Source organism: Plenodomus lingam (assembly GCF_022343315.1).
Source record: "Plenodomus lingam strain CAN1 chromosome Unknown contig_1, whole genome shotgun sequence".
NCBI lineage: Eukaryota > Fungi > Ascomycota > Dothideomycetes > Pleosporales > Leptosphaeriaceae > Plenodomus > Plenodomus lingam.
In genome coordinates this window covers 955,483-971,346 of record NW_027093927.1, presented here as the reverse complement: position 1 = coordinate 971,346, position 15,864 = coordinate 955,483, and the positions used below count along the sequence as shown (strand labels likewise).

The 15,864-nt window shown below is 50.9% G+C and overlaps 6 protein-coding genes across 6 annotated transcripts; 1 reads left to right on the top strand and 5 right to left on the bottom strand.

Annotated features, from left to right (window-relative positions):
- Positions 1-788: 788 nt before the first annotated feature.
- Positions 789-2,010, bottom strand: IAQ61_000332 (uncharacterized protein; the record flags this gene model as incomplete). The annotated part of the gene is made up of 2 exons (XM_003835466.1): positions 789-1,502; positions 1,558-2,010. 2 exons carry the CDS (start codon positions 2,008-2,010, stop codon positions 789-791), a joined length of 1,167 nt encoding a protein of 388 aa, XP_003835514.1.
- A 4,486-nt stretch (positions 2,011-6,496) lies between these two features.
- Positions 6,497-6,863, top strand: IAQ61_000331 (uncharacterized protein; the record flags this gene model as incomplete). The annotated part of the gene is made up of 3 exons (XM_066094629.1): positions 6,497-6,533; positions 6,606-6,801; positions 6,851-6,863. The coding sequence occupies 3 exons, from the start codon at positions 6,497-6,499 to the stop codon at positions 6,861-6,863; spliced, it is 246 nt and encodes an 81-aa protein (XP_065955482.1).
- An 18-nt stretch (positions 6,864-6,881) lies between these two features.
- On the bottom strand, positions 6,882-9,110 carry IAQ61_000330 (uncharacterized protein; the record flags this gene model as incomplete). The annotated part of the gene is made up of 6 exons (XM_066094628.1): positions 6,882-7,598; positions 7,792-7,836; positions 8,030-8,367; positions 8,608-8,671; positions 8,764-8,868; positions 9,000-9,110. 6 exons carry the CDS (start codon positions 9,108-9,110, stop codon positions 6,882-6,884), a joined length of 1,380 nt encoding a protein of 459 aa, XP_065955481.1.
- A 2,097-nt stretch (positions 9,111-11,207) lies between these two features.
- IAQ61_000328 (uncharacterized protein) lies at positions 11,208-11,870 on the bottom strand (the record flags this gene model as incomplete). Its single annotated transcript, XM_066094627.1, has 1 exon — positions 11,208-11,870. One exon carries the CDS (start codon positions 11,868-11,870, stop codon positions 11,208-11,210), a length of 663 nt encoding a protein of 220 aa, XP_065955480.1.
- A 1,223-nt stretch (positions 11,871-13,093) lies between these two features.
- Positions 13,094-13,824, bottom strand: IAQ61_000327 (uncharacterized protein; the record flags this gene model as incomplete). The annotated part of the gene is made up of 2 exons (XM_066094626.1): positions 13,094-13,493; positions 13,715-13,824. The coding sequence occupies 2 exons, from the start codon at positions 13,822-13,824 to the stop codon at positions 13,094-13,096; spliced, it is 510 nt and encodes a 169-aa protein (XP_065955479.1).
- Positions 13,825-14,227: 403 nt separating this feature from the next.
- On the bottom strand, positions 14,228-14,857 carry IAQ61_000326 (uncharacterized protein; the record flags this gene model as incomplete). Its single annotated transcript, XM_066094625.1, has 2 exons — positions 14,228-14,496; positions 14,677-14,857. 2 exons carry the CDS (start codon positions 14,855-14,857, stop codon positions 14,228-14,230), a joined length of 450 nt encoding a protein of 149 aa, XP_065955478.1.
- Positions 14,858-15,864: the final 1,007 nt, after the last annotated feature.

Sequence of the window (15,864 nt, the reverse complement as noted above, 5' to 3'; positions counted from 1 at the left end):
TAGGTATGTGAAGATGAAATAGCATGGCGTGGGTAGATGTATACTTTTTCAAGGGACACTGCTTATCCTGATTCTTACTTTGTAATACAATCCATCTCCTCATGCACACCCACCAACCACCCCTCGCCACGACTTACCGTATCCGTCACAAATCTCATCAACAGCTACACGGGCACGATTGAACCTTGTCCAGAATCGAATCTTCACTCAATGCAAGAGAGAGCGGAGAGTATGCGAATTTTGGTGTACACAATCGACAAAATCGTGTAATGCTTCATTTCTAGCGTGTCTGTCTCACGCGCCATAGTATTCCCTCTCTCCAGTCCAGCCTCTATAAACAGCTCCCCCAGTCTGGCGACCCATCCCCCTCCTCCCCCCATACAAGTCAAGAAAAGTAGTAGTAGTCATGTTGATACAAATGTCTTTCCGCCGTTCGTGTGTCATTCAGAGTTGAAATGCTAGCAAAAGCCCAAAACGCCTGGCCAATTGTGTGGATATAAGGCCTTTCGCTCCCATAAAAATATATCAAGTTTTGCAAACGCCTTCAATGTCTAAATTTCGATATGCCAGAAAGTTGCAAACCTCGCCGGGTTTGTCTTCGTCAGATACGCCGGGTGCGCGTCGCATGCAAAATCTGAATGGGAGAAAATCCAGAAGAGGCGCCAATACATATCCAAGATGCAAGGTCAAAATGCCAATCGCTGGTGTCGCAAAATCGTAATCGTGACCGCTTTCGAGATGAAAATTGTGTGAACGTAACGAACGTCTGCCGGGTACTCGTCAAAGGTCTAGAACAGTCCTCCCTCGACAACACCGGGTTCGTCCTCTCGGAGTTGACCACTCTTCTTCTTGGGCCAAAGCTTGCTACTGACTCGTTTCCAGCTGTCCCTGGTCGCACTGGCTATGCCATTATGCTCACCACGGCTGTGGCGTGGACTGGGCGTGCCACTTGGGCTACCATTTTCGTGGTAGACCTGGTGGAAATCGCCCATGGGGTAGTCGCTCATAGGCGGCGTACCAGGGGGAGTCAGGGGATCGCTCATGCCCGATGGACTGCCGGTACTGCCGGTATCATCGGTCAATGCATCACTTCCACTGGTGTAGCCCGACGTAACGCGGGGCGCCAATGGCGGGCCGGTAGAGGTAGGCTGAGAGTGGAACCTTGAATGTGAAAAGGGGCGGGCTTGCATGAAGCCAGTGGTAAGAGATGAGGGAGCGGACGCTCGCTGGTGCGAAGCCGACTGGGGTTGCTGGTGGCGGGAACCATGGCTTCGCTCCTCGTAGCTGCGAGTCGACGATCGTGAGATGCTGTCGTAGCTCGCCACGCTCATAGTCGGGTGAGCGCTCTGAGGGCTGACGGAGTTGAGGAAAGATACCAGAACACTTTCTTCCATGAGCTCATAGATCTTGGCCACTGCCTCATCCAATGAGGATGGGTGCGGTGGAACGTAAGAATCAGAGAGGCTTAGTAGATTGTCGCGGACTTCAGCAGGCAGGTTGACCTGTGTGACGATTAGTAAACGTGACGAGGCATTGGCAAACGCAAGCAAGACTCACCTCTCGTGGACCGGATTCGCGAATGTAAGCGTCAATTAGGCGACGCCACAGCATCAGGACATAGGCGCATTCATCTGACAGCGGCGAGATGGGGCTCCCTGGATGGCGGTTGACCATCTTGGAGTAGTGTTTTCGGTAACGTGAGGCATCCATTGTGAATTCAAGATTCTCCAAGCAGTGGTTCTGCGAGAGGAATGCCATGAACGAGGTCAGCGTGTAGGGCGGAGGGGCGGTGTTGGCCAGTATCTCTGACAGGTTTGGCTTTCGGTAGTGTGGGCTCTGGATGTTCTTGGGTATGGACACGGTAAGAGGGGCGGGTTGGGTGTCGCTCAGGGCCATTTTGACGTCCATGTCGTCAAAATCGGCCAGCGAAGAGGTGGGAGACGAGGCGGTGGAGGTCGGGGATGTTCTTATGGATAGTGCAGCCTGGGTACCCGGTTTCCGTGTGACCATGACGCTTCTCCAGAATTGCTTGTAGACGCGACGGGCCGTCTTTCTGCTCTGCTCGTCAAAAGCCTCGCAAGAACACAACTGAGACTGGAATTGGTGCGCCAGCTTGACGATAATCGGCACAAGGTTCGCGTGAACCTAGTGTCGAAGCAACAACGTGGGGATGAAATTATCGTTGCGGCGACAGCAGCAGCATCGGGGGCTGGTGGCAGGGGGCGGACAGCGGTACCAAGGTAACACACAGGCGGGCGAGCTGGCGGAAGGAGTGGTGGAGAGGGGGCTTGTTGGCTGGTCGGCAGCGGCTTCTCGAAGGGCGACACAGGCAGGAGCGAGCTACAAGAGGCCGGGTGGACTGTTTCGGAGAGCAGGCGCGGGCGGTGGTTGCACACACGCAGAGTGAAGTACTATGTAGTCGCGGGAAGCAGCGACGGACGGGTGCAGGTGCAGTCGTGGTTGCTCAGGAAAGACCGGCCGGTAACAGACAGCGGCAGGGAGCGGTGCGACAAAGAGCGTCGTAAAGTAGTAGGTAGGGGAGGAAGGAGGTAGAGGTACAGTGCTACGGTACGAGTGGGTAGCTGGCTAGGTGGGCTGCGAGGGAGCGTGGTCCGGCGGCCGGTGCAGAGGGCCGGGTGGGCGGTGGGTACCAAAGGTCGGTAGGTAGGGTACTATGTATGTAGGTAGGTAGGTGGTATGTGTGTAGGTGGTGTAGGTGTGTTTGTGTGTGTGTGTGTGTGTGTGTGTGTGTAGGTGTGTATGTGTGTAGGTATTGTAGCAGATAGGGTGGTGGGTAGGGCAGGGTAGGGGAAGGGGTGGTAGGGTAGCTGGGTAGTGTGTGGTCTGGTGTGTAGAGTAGGTTAGGGTAGGTTAGGGGGTAGGTAGAGGCTGTGACGGAGGCGTGGTGAGACAGAGAGGTGGAATTGTGCGTCAAGAGTCGTGGATGCAGCAGACGGGCTGGAAAGTGCGGCTCAGTGTAGTTTTGAGCAAAGAAGCAGCAGCCAGCAAGCCAGAGTAAGAGCAGGCCATGTGCAGGACGGAGAGACGAGAGACGAGAGACGAGAGAAAGTGCTGGGGGGGGAGGGGGGCCCGTGGTCCATGCGTGGGCAGAAAGTTCAGTCAGAGAAGTCAGAGGAGGGAGGGAAGTGGAGTTGGAGGGCAGTGTGCACACGCCAGAGGAGTGCCACGGCGGTTTGGCGATGCTGGCCTGGCTCAGGTCGGGTCAGTCAAGGGGCCTGGAGGGTCAGTCAAGTGGTGTGTGGTCAGTGCCAGAAAAGGTCAGTACCTTGCTGGTCCGTGCGGGCTTTGGGTCGTGCCAGGTCGGTGCGACGGACTGAAGGGCAAGGGCAAGGGCAAGGGCAAGGGCAAAAAGAACGCCCAGCAGAGCAGGGGGACCCACCTTCTCTCTTCCCTGCGGTAGAGTAGGGTAGAGCGTAAGTGTGTATCATTGATGTACCTACTCTACACACGCTTAGACAATACTGTACGTACTGTGGAACATGGGTACTTGTGGCAAGTGCGCCATACAGTGTGTATGTATGTATGTATATATGTATAGTAGACCTAGTAGGTATGTATGGACCACTTACAATACACAGTAAAAGCAGCGGCAGGCGCCATGGGGGACCGGAGAGAGGAGGGGGGAGAAGAGAAGCTCCTGCCCGTATTGGACAGGCTGCACCTTCTGGAATACCACGGGCTCCCTGACGAAACGCCTCCACTTTCCCATCGCCACCCAAAGCTGCCACCATTCCACGGCTTGTTACAGACCCTCGCACATGGCTAACACCGTCTATTGGCTACTGGGCTGATCGCTCTTGCTCTCCAAGACAGATTCCCAACCATGTCCACTTCCACTATAGTACCCACGTCCACGTACTGTTAGTTACATTACTTACATGCATACCTAGTACTATACGTTTAGACGTATACAGCACTCGTACTGCAGTCCATACATCCAACAGTACGTACATACACAGTAGTTCGTATGCATGGCCTGACGCCGTGACGGACGAGCAACACCCAACAGCCACCCCCACCACCACCACCACCGCCATCACTACAGGCAAATGGTAAATGCAACGGCCCTCTAGTATACTGGACATGGCCATGTAGGTACTGTGTCTGTGTCTGTCTACTCTACTTTATCGTAGGAAGCACAGCATGCAACACGGCAGGCATGCGGGCGCAGCGCTCGGTCTCCATCTCACCCATCCTCTTTCCAACCCTTTGCGCCTCGCTCCCACCCCGGCTCTTAGTCGGCCACCCATGCTACGCCATACAGTACCTAGATCACAGTGGCCCCCGCCCTGTCCACTCAGCTGCTGTCACCCTCTATCCACTCTGCCTTTCCCGTCGGCTGCTTTCGATAAGCATTCTTGTCCGGGCTTCCCAATCGAAGCTCTCCACGACAGTCGCCTTCCACTATCAGACGCCTTGTTGATCGCCAGCGCTTCACAAGCCCTCCAACATTCCGACCACACTCTCATGTCTTACCATGGAGCATTGCGGGTACCCAAACCCTCACGCAGGGTCGCAGATTCGCGAAATCGCAGAGCAATCCACCTCCACCTCCTCCTCTTAGACTACTTCCTCGTCTCCGCCTCCCCCTCCTCCGCCGCAAGCAGACGTCAGCACCGACGTGAACCTCGTCACTTTGACTCTGACCTCTCCTAACAAAGGAAAGTCACTCGATCCCCCATGACATGGACCGTTTGGTGTGATGCCACCCTACTCTTTGACTGCAGTGAGCGCGACAACACAGGTCAACACAGCCAGGTCCCAGATCCCTCTTTCATCAAAGAACAACATTGCGTCGTTCCAAACCGTCCACAAGTCCGAATGTGACCTCTACGAGCGAGCCAATGACACGGCCCTGGCTCCCTACTGGCTCATAGGCTGTGTGATTCCCATCGCAGCGGCCCCCCTTTAGCGCAAAAGCAAGCTGCGCACGGTCGCTTTCCTTGGCAATCGCCCTATCGTTGGGGATGGACAGCCCTCTCTCCCCTCTCTCCCCCTTCCCAACGCTGTCCGGGGTTCGGTTTCGAGACATTTCTTTACCGTATTGAAAACAGGTATCCCACGCAATCTCTGTGACCTCAGCCATCACCCTGATCCACATCAGGTGGATCCCAGACCGCGCCACCTGACTGCGCTTTGGCAAACACGGTGGATACCAGCATCAAAGCAAAGTAGTACTCTTGCTACTAGGCACTGCTAGAGCTGCGTCAGTCGCCTGTTAATTCCCTCAGGCATTCCATAGGCCCCTGCGCTGGATGTACCATGCCATGTGTCTGTCGCGCCGCATTGCTGATGAGAGTGTGCAGAAAGCGCCCTAGGGCGCTGACGTCCAACTGGAGAGAGTACACCGTAGGTATGCATGTACGACCGCTTCCTATTATGAGCTCCCTGTCGCGCGTTCCATCACCGTGCACCCGAGGGAATCCTTCCAGAAGACTTCCACACTTTCGAGAAGGTTGCCTGAAGCTATCTAGCGCCAACGAAAACGGCGCTTCGGTCGATCTTCCGTCTAGGTGATCTTTTTGATCTTGCGCCTGATGCTCAACCCAACAGAACACCACTTGTCAGTGCGACCCGTGTCAGTGGCGGGTATGCGCAGAATGCGACACGCCGTCGCGCCGTCGCAAACTGTTGAGCCTCTTCTCGCGAAGCATTCGAAGCGCTGCAGTTGCGAACCTCGGGAAGGCGGTCGCGGCGCCGTCTAGAAGGTCAAGGTCATCCTGTCGTGGCACCACCACCGACAGTAAGCGACTTGCGACTCAGCACGCGCCCACGGCCAGCAAAAACTTGTCACAGATTTTTCTTTTGAGCCGCCAGCCAAAGCTCGGTGCCTCAGGATCAAACATGACGCACAAAGTGGAGCCTTTGCCATAGCGCTGTGATTCACCCGCTTCACCGCTTCGTGGGGTCACTTTTCGCCGCATCCCACGTCCTTCATTCCTCTACTCCGTAGTAATAGAGTACCTGCCTCAACGGGTGAAGCCATATGCTGACCTCGTGCACCTCTGCACTGACACGCCGCTCTATACATATACCTGCTATAGTACCTATATGTCTTTGGAGCGAATACCGTAACTCCTTTAGCTAGGGGCGCCTCGGAAGCAAGCCTGTCCTATGGATGGAAGCCCTTTTGCGCCTCGTCTTCCAAGGCCACAGAGCTGGGAAATTGCTTACTGGGATGACTTTGCCGCGTAGGCGTTCGTCATCCTCGTCTTGCTTGCTCTCGAGTCGCATTACGTGTCCAGCGAAGACAGCCCAAATTCTGACGAGGATCAGGTAGAGCAAACAATATAGAGTTCTACAGAATCTTCCGGCTTAACAACGGATCCTGCTTCTCGGGCCGCCTTCGTGCTCCACAATGCACATGTATCCAGAAGAAAAGCTCAGACTGGGTGCGCACTGTGGTGGAACGGATTACGAGAGTCTTTGACGCACATTTTCAGCAGTGACAAGTGCTCCTCAACCACCAGTCGGCATGTGGGGCCTTGAGACTGAACTGGAACGTCAGCAAGGTCACTGATGCCGCAGCGGCGCAAGACCGCAGACGGGGAACATGCTGACTGATAGAGAACCTGTTGCTACAGTACAAATCCACCCCATCCGCGTAGGTGTACATAGTACCGTACTTTTCAGAGCCTCGCTGACTCAGCGTCATAATGTCTACGTTCATGGTAACGACAATCTCTGGGTCACATGGAGTACGATAGGCATCAAAGTTCTTGACAAGATCTGTCTGGTACACGTAGATCGACTTATTCTAGGACAATCGGATGCTCGGAAGTAGACACCCTGCACCTTACGGGTACATCGATCTGACAGTCAACGACAGTTGCTCAATCTAGCAAGTCCTCGCATGATCTTTACCTTTTCTGGTGTCGTTTCATCTTCACTCTAGTCCCGCCCAGGGTCTCCAGGGCAGCAATGTTCAGATCCCACCCTGCATCTCTCATTGCTCCGGAATACTTCTCGAACATGGTCCGCGTATCCGCCAGCGTCCGTCTCACATCAGCAAGGCGATTCCCCGCCAGAGATGTCTGGTCAACTACCGACTTAGCCCCAGGCAATGAATACCCTTTCGCAAGCAACAGGGCGTGCGCCCATGCTTTGAGCTGATCCATCGGTGTACAACCCTCTTTGAGCACGATGAGGAAATGGCCTGCAGATGAGGCTGGCCAAAGAATGTACGCCTCGTCGACGAAGACGTGCAAAAGTTCGGATATTTCAGCTCCGCGTAAATGCAAGGAGCCTGTTCGTGCGTTGCGAAGACCCATGTGGCTCAGCAGTGTCTGCAGCGATACGCCTATTCTGCAGTAGCCAATGGCCATGTCGTCTGACCAGCGCAATACGCCATCGTGTTCGAATACGCGTTCACGGCGAGATACTTCAAGTGGGCTGAGAAGCTGTCCGTGTTCCAGAAGACGGCTGAATAGAATATTCGCTCGCTGCCGGTTCAAGCAGCGCATGCTGACTGCCCTGACTGCGGCGTAATTTGTCGCCAGGTGAATGGCAAGTAGCCCGATAAGAGTTGACCATGTCGCCATGGGTGAGGAGATCCAGGATACTACAACGCTACCGGCCTATAGTGCTGGTTAATAAGTTTGCTCACTGCCTCGCTAAGCGGTACATCGGAAGCAGTCTCTTCAATATAACAAATCATGCCACGATAAGACTTTGGGAGGCCTACGACGTAGGCCGCAGCGTGTCACCTGTCTGCACATTTGTCCCAATGACTGAGCCACAAAAGGAGGATGAAGATAAGGTGGAGCTTACCAACATTCCAAGCAGCGATATTACCGTCTCTTGGCTCGAATCTTTCTGGGATAAATCGTTAGCCTGAGGTTCTCATGGGCGCATTGCCGCACGCGTTCCAACCAAACATCCCGGTCGCATCCAATATGGAATTCATCAACACCACGCATACGCATCCCACGTCTTCATTCTCAACAAACAATCGGCATCCGTGGTTGACGTGAAGCAAAGACCACATGTGCCAGAAGAGCGAACCTACCGCATTGACTTCTCCCAGATTTCCTTTGCGCGCAAAGTGCGCGCTCAGACTTGCTTTTGCGGAACCTGCGCAGACCCCGCACAGCGAGCGAAGGACACTGGAACAGCTCAGGACGCACACGCGGATCGGTTTTGGAAACGCAGGGGAAAGACATTCGAGGACCATGCCTGTATCGTTTAAGATGTCGGCCGTAAAACGGTACATTTTGCATTCTGGCTCAAATGCGGTGCCTAATCTGTCTGCGAAGAGAATGGTCGCTGTACGGCCCATGGAGTCTTGCAATACCGAAAGTAGCAAGGCTGCAGTGGGAGAGGCATTTGCGTCTCCTACTCCCACACCTGCGAGTCTGTTAATGAAAGTGCAGGGATGCTCGTCGGCAATCTTCCCACAAGCTGCCACGGGAAGAAAAGGGACATGGTTCCGAAAAGGTCTATCGAGCCTCGCAGCACCAAGACCACCCCAGAGCCCAGAAGCGGGAACGCTATTAACGCCATAGCGACAGATAGATTGACTAAACGAGCGCGACTGAACAACATCGATCCAAACATGAACCCGAAACAGCTGAAAACGGAGCTTACCTTCAAGTACAGCGCGGGAAGCCAACATGCTCGCAATCGACGAGGAGAATGCCTGGAGAGAATCCTAGCCAACCCTTTTCATCAGGATCTTTGAAAATGGCATGATATCTTGCAGAGTGGGCGTGGAGAACGTGGGTCGGGGGGAGTTTGGCATACATAAATCTGATACTGGATATAATCCTCCGTTACGCTATGCGGATAGCCCGCGGGCAAAAACACATCGAGCACGCGTTGCGCGTAGCCTTTTGCGTCTTGTGGCTGCTGTTGCTTGCCCTGTCAGATGCAAGAAATCAAGAAACAAAAGGAACCCCCAGTTTGGTTCCCGCTACGGTACACAGTACGTCTCGAGTCCCAACATCGGGATCCACATCTCAAACAACATGTTGACGTACAATAACATCGACTCTTTGTCCCCCTTCATCGGAGATATACGTCGCTACCACATTCCCGGCCTCATCCCGTTCTTCAATCTCATAGCGGACTCCCGGTTCCGCATTAGCCATTGCGCCGCAAGAAAGGTATGGGTATGGTATGGTACAGCACGGTACGGTAAATTTGGAGACCTCTGTGTGCGAAAGAGTACGTGAGAGAGAGAGAGACGTGTTCGTGGGTCACTAGACACAAGAAAGTGTAAAGCGCTAGTACCGGTACGGCCGGATGGGGGTTAGTCAGACTGCCAATTGCCTGAATGAGTTTGTTGGAACCCCCGTGTTCCGCGCGACACGGTGTTGTATGTTGCATTATTGACTTGTTGCTGGCCAGAGGCTTACCACAGTCGCTTTGCGCAGAAATAAATATGTCGTAGATGCATAGACACATCTTCCGTTGCGCCAAGGATATTACTACATACAGAGAGGAGACGGGCAACACAAGGCCACGTCGGTGCGACTCCAGGGGATAAAGTACCGTAAGGACCGTGAGCTTCCTAGACGCGGCCGAGCCAGCACACGGCCGTCACAAGTTTAGAGTAAAATAACTGACTATTGCTTCTCAGCCCTCCGAGCTTGCTTGAAACAAGCCGTCGGTTTTCTCTGGCCTGCCGTCTGTCCAGCAAAGACAACTCAGCGCTAGCCCTTGGCTCGGTTCACTACCTACCCATATGTATCGTATGAATAGCAGAGTTGCGGCTCGGTTCGTTGTTGCCCCCCAGCTAAAAATAATCGAGGACTTTTGTTGGGTAAGGGGGGCGTAAGTGGATGTGATTTGCATTGTTACTCGGATCTAGGGGATCTATGAGTATGGTAAGTGGCTTTTTTGTGGGGAAGACTGAGTTGCGGAGATTTCGAAGCTACCTAGAGAGGGTGGATTTGGTCGAGGCCTTTTTTTGGACGGAGGGAGGGGAGGATGGGGTGGATAGATTTGTGTTGGGTTGACTTACGTGGATAGCTTGTGTTGGACCTGTCTCACATGGTTTGTGTGATGGTCTAAATGATAGTGACTGTGGTGTTGATCTGGGTACCGGTACGTGGGTCAACGGTACAGCTCCAAGCTTCATGATTCCAAATCCAGAAATGTAGCTTCAACATGGCTAGGTTCCAATATATCATATCGTTACAAGCCTCAAGCTACACCATCAAGCTCCTTTCTGAGAGCTTTCCACATCCATGGTACCTTTGAAGACCGGCCCTAGAAAGCAACACTCGCCCATATCAGCGACATGTCAAAACGTGCAACCAATAGTCGTAGCCGTCATCCCCAACCTTTGATTCGACTACGACGCAAGATAGTTAGTTTCCACGGCACACGCTGAGGAATAAATGGGTTCACTGATTGCAATGTGAACTTTACCGTAGGCACTGGGAAAGCTCAGCAGCGGGACCTGCATCGCATCAGGAAGCTTAATCCCAAGTCGCTCGGGATTTACAAATCCATTTTCCTTCCTATTGCCCTGTTGCGCATGCACTTGTGAATTTCCTCTACCCGTGTTTCTTTCCGTGCCAGCACCTTGATGCCACAAATCATGCCACCCCGCCCCCTCCCTCCCGCGCAAGTTCCAGACCCCATTTACCGTAGGTACCGATAGGTACCCCACTTCCTCAGTCTCCTACCCCGCTTCGCAAACCTCGCCGAGTTCCTCGCACAGCCCCTCACCAGTTGCGAACTGATTTTTCCACATGAAAAGAACAGGGATATAAACGGCTTTTTTTTGAAAAATTATCATTGCTGTTCATGCAGGCCCTATGGCGCAATGGTAGCGCGTCAGATTCCAGAAATTTTGGAAGTACCTGAAGGCTGGGCGTTGTAAGTTTATCCGCACTATTGTTCCCAGGATCGTATGTTCGATTCACAGTTGCTGACGTTGGTTAGCAAATCGCTCTGGGGTCATTCAGATTTGATTATCTTTTTGTTGCGTCTTTTTTTGGCGGGTGTTTAAGGATAGATTGTGTGGAGCAGCATTGTGTTTGCTTGTGGCTTTAGTGTTGTAGCATATTTATTTTATTTTGTACAATTATAATAATAAAGTAAGGCACAATTTTGATATTTATCAATTGATGAAATTTTCTTAATTTTAAGTTGTCTACAATGTCTCCAGGGCGGGAATTTCTGTCCAGTCTCTTGCAAATCGAGCTATATTGTTCTACAGATGCAGTAGTGCGTGATTAAATACTAATGCAGGAATGATTAGTGTCATACTTGATACGGCACAATATTACAGCTATTCTACACTTGTCGTCTGCGAACCAACTGTGAACCCAATCAGAATCCAGGGCTTCCATATTGTCCTTCAAAGAAGTATTGGACTCAAAGCCTGTCTTATCGCGGGGAGGATCATCGTTAACTACATTGGCCAGTGAAGAAGCGGGTAACTGTGTTGACGCCATTGGGCTAGAATGCTGATCCGTGGTGACAGATGTATGTGGACGTGGGTAAGGGTAGGGTGTGCCAGGGAGCGGAGATGGTGTAGTAAATATTCTGGCGTGGGGATACGCAGCACTATTGTCTGCACTTGATTCCAAAAATTCAATCAGTTCCTCATTAGGCTTTGCCAAACCACTGCCTGGTGCGAGACGCGCGCGCTCCAGATCCTCAAGTACGTACGATTTTGTCTGGGTGTGAAGACGCATGCCTTGCTGGTAGTCTGTACGTTTAGAATGAACGTCTCCACCACGTACAGCTTCGCTTTGTGCCTCCGTGCTGTTTTCTGGCAAGCCTCGCCTGCTGATGTAGCCTGCCAATATTGGTCGAAATTCTGCAACTGGGACACGGAGCAAGTGTGCCTTGATCGATGAATCGAAATTTTCCGGTATCATGTCTATTCGCATCTTCTCTGTTACTGGTAGGAGATTGTGTTCTTTGGCTGGTAGATTAAACTCCATAGGTGCGAAGTCCAATCGCACATTGTTTTTTAACCGTTGGTAAATTCCCCAAGCTGAAGGAAGAGCAGTTACAGAACGGTCTTCTGCTTCGCTTGTCACAGTTTGCGTGGAATGTCTTTTTTGCTGGGCATTCGGGGATTTGGGGGGGGGCCTTTGGAAAGAGTACGGGCCCTTTGCTCAGTAGATGAATTGAGGTCGTCTCTCTGGGCCTCGTCGTCATCTTTTGCGTTTCGAATTCTTGCTGGTATCAGCAATGTAGGATTTGCAGTGTGAAGTGCTCGTATATGTGCGTTGAGTGCGGCCCTCTTTGAGAATCCAATGCGATGATATTGACATGATTCTTCTCTGCAGTAGACACGCTGAGCATGCCCAGCTTCATGTTGTGTCTGCATCTGTAGGGAAGCGAAGCCTATTGACGATCGCGCACACCGAGGATAACGGCACCGGAACGCTGTAGACGCACAAGAGTTTTGGAAAGCCTGTAGAGTAACTTTTGAGATCCCTGCGACTTCTGTCTGCGATAACAAGTACACAACAATGCTGTCAAAAGTAGTTAACAAGCGGCTAAAAAGAGTGAGGTCATTAGAGACCAGGAAGTTTTCCACCGCTATAAAAGGTCGCAAGTCAGCGTGTGATCTCTTTCAAATCGGAAAACATAGTACCTTTTCCATCCTCGCAAGCCTGTATAAGTGCTTTTTGACGAGCTCGCAATACTTCCTTCATGACGGTGTGGATTGGAAGCTGACATAGCAGAGCGATACGTTAATCAACTTTGGCCTCAGAAGCTCCACTTTCTATCGATACACCACCACTCATCTTGCCGTGTTTACGTTTATACTTATTGTGCGTCTCGTAGAGATTGGCAAGATTACGAGAGAGCGAGCCATCAAACACAATTGCGTCGGTAGATGAAGCATACAGTAAGCAGTGCTCAATCCAAAACTCTACTGCGTACGATAAGAGTCGGTAGGCTCCACTGGCAAACTGTATACGATTCTGGAAAAGATCGGCTCCGGAGCGGACAAGGTCTAAAGCACGAATAAGTGTGACAACACAGGCGTTTGCCATGTAAAGCTGTCCTTGACTGGATGGAATGATTTGAAGTGAATGATGCTTTGCGAAGAATCTGAGAGGAAGTTAGCTAGGAAGTGGATCACTGAGACTGAAGCCTACTCTTGGACAGAAAAGTGGACAAACACAATTGTTGAATCCGATCGCTCCTCAATAAAAGGCTTACAATGGTCCAGGACTTGTGCAAGCGGGATGCTGCGAGCATCGTTGACTGCGTCATTCTTGGAGAACGCCAATCCTTGAAGAAGTTCATGTTTCAGCAGAGGTCTTTGCGCGCAACATATCCAGCTGATGATATGAGGAACTCCTCCATATTCCTGAGGTCCAGGGGCACTACAGATACGCAGGAGTACACGTTCATACAGGGTTTCTAGATCAGAAGGTAGGCTTTTAACCACGTCTCTGAACGCCTCCGGGCTGTATATTGTCTCCAGTGAGTCGAGGACTAGGCGCACCCATAAAAACATACCTGCTCCATAATTAGCTAGGCCGTTATACCTGTGGGTTAATCATACCGTTAGATTTCGTTGCCAGTGTTTGTTTCACTTCTGCAAGTATGGACCCATCAGGATCCAAGTCATGCAGATGATCAGGAAGATCCGCTAGCCGATCATCGATGAACTGCTCAATTGAACGGCTTATCGCAAGATCCTCTTGGCTGTCGCTCAAAGAGATTGTAGTAGCTGCACCCCTCTTCTTGTATATTGCTCACGAGATACCCAGAGTATTCCGGCTGGCTATTCGAATTTTCAAGTTCAACGACGAGGAAGTGTTCGTGCGGAGTTGTGTCATGTCTTTGAGAAGTTCTACCTGATCGCTTGCTGAACATTCATCGACACCGTCGATAACTAGTCGCGCGGAACCTATTCCTTGTAAGAGCTCTGGCAGAAGGCATAACAATGCCTTCCTTGTTGGGACGGGGTGAGATTGAAAGTATACGTCGTGTACGTGGATGGCAAGATCTTGATGTTTTTGGATGGTCTGTGATGCGAGTGAACGCAGGATTCGAGAAGAAGTTGCCTCGGAGCCGTCTAAATAAGAACAGAAGTAGAAAATACGGGTATCGCGTTTTTCTGTTGTGCATGTTGGATGAGACTTGAACATAAGATAGATTTTCCTATAATGAAGGGTGAGTCCTGTTTTGAGTCTCTTTGTGATCAGTGCAACTAACCTGCTCCAGGTTTCCCAGTCAGCCATAAAAACGCTTTACTGCCTCCATCTTTCAGCCACCTCTATATCTTATCATCTTGTACAAACCAGTCGCAGCTGTTTGGAAGACACTGTTCAGCGTGTTTGTCCAAAGCGTCCTCTGGCAATTGGGCGCCTGTGGCAAGCCACGAAAGGACCACCCGAACCTTAGCGGCCCTCCATTCCTCTTCCTGCCGCTCCCATTTCAATGCTTGCTCTCTACTTTGATTCGTCGCGTTTAGAAATATCGATCGCAATGGCTTCTTTGTCAATAAGCTTACTATGATATTATGCGAGTTGTGCCAGGATGCCACTAAACCGTAGTTCGAACCTAGCCCACATGGAACCGAAAAAAGTATGCAATGCTGGTTTTAAGGTCAGGAGACTGTATTTCATATTCCAGGTGTTGGAAAATACTCACAACTTTGGCGAACAAATTTGTATGCACATCGATGAAACTCCAGGATATCTGCATATATCAGAGCAAGTGTACTTTGAAAGTTGTGATCAGAGCCTAGGGCGCTATCTAAGCGATCAATTCGAGGCATCATGTCACCAATTCTTCCGTAGGCCTCAATGAGTTTCTCAAAAGGCACCCAGGGAATCGATTGTGATCTTTCGGTTCGTGGGTTTGTGTCAGTAAGGTAAAGCATGTGCCAGCATACCATATCCATTTCAAGTGCGAACACGAAGGACCCAAGACTTCACTGGTAGCTCCTGCATCACTTTCGAACCTATGAAATTGAACAGGCTTACCATAAGCATCAGCTTCACAGGTGCCCAGATCCAGGGGGGATAGGGCGTTCCGTTGCAAAGTACTTCGATCACTTTGGAGTAGTGCTCCATGCCACGCAAGAACGGCTCCAGGCGGGCCATATTCCGCTGTGTGCGCCGCTCACGAAGCTTTCGCTCAATCTTGATAGCCTCATTTCTAACATCTTGCAATTGTGTATTTTGAAAATCGCGTCAGTCACCTGCACTACGGTACAAAATTGTTTACAGTAGAATGATGACCTAGGGGTTTACTATATAGGTGCAAACTGCCCTCGTGTATACCTGTAAATAGGTTTAAAGTGGTGGTTTACTTTTATAGTAGGGGGTTATATAAAGTATAAAAGTAGTTTTATTTTCTAATATACGCTATAATACCTAACTAAAACTAAAAGGGGTAGAGAAGATTAGCTTTACGCTATACGCATATATAACATAATAAATATGGCTACTGTAAACCAATTTTGTACCGTAGTGCTGGCTGTACAGTCGTCGCAAACCGTTCGAACGCGTCTTGAACTATGAGGCGAGCTTGGGGTGAGGAGATCGACATTGTGGTTCGAGCTAAATATTACGGTAGGTAGTTATGGTTGGTTTCGCTGAGCCAAAGCGACTCAAACAATCTCGGTCGTGAGTTGTGTGCTAGTCATCACTACGGTACAAAACCGGTTTACAGTAGCTATATTTATCTAAAGTAGACTAAGAAGTGGTTTAGGTAGAAGAAGTAAACCTAAATAGGGTTTACTATACTATGTATTCCACTTTTACTTCTACTTCTATTAATCTACTAGTATTACGTAGTAATAACTAGTTTCCTACTAACTATCTAAGTATTTTACCCCTCCTTTCTTTAATCTTCTTCACCACCTCCACCACCTCTACCACCTCTATCACCACCTCTATTATCACC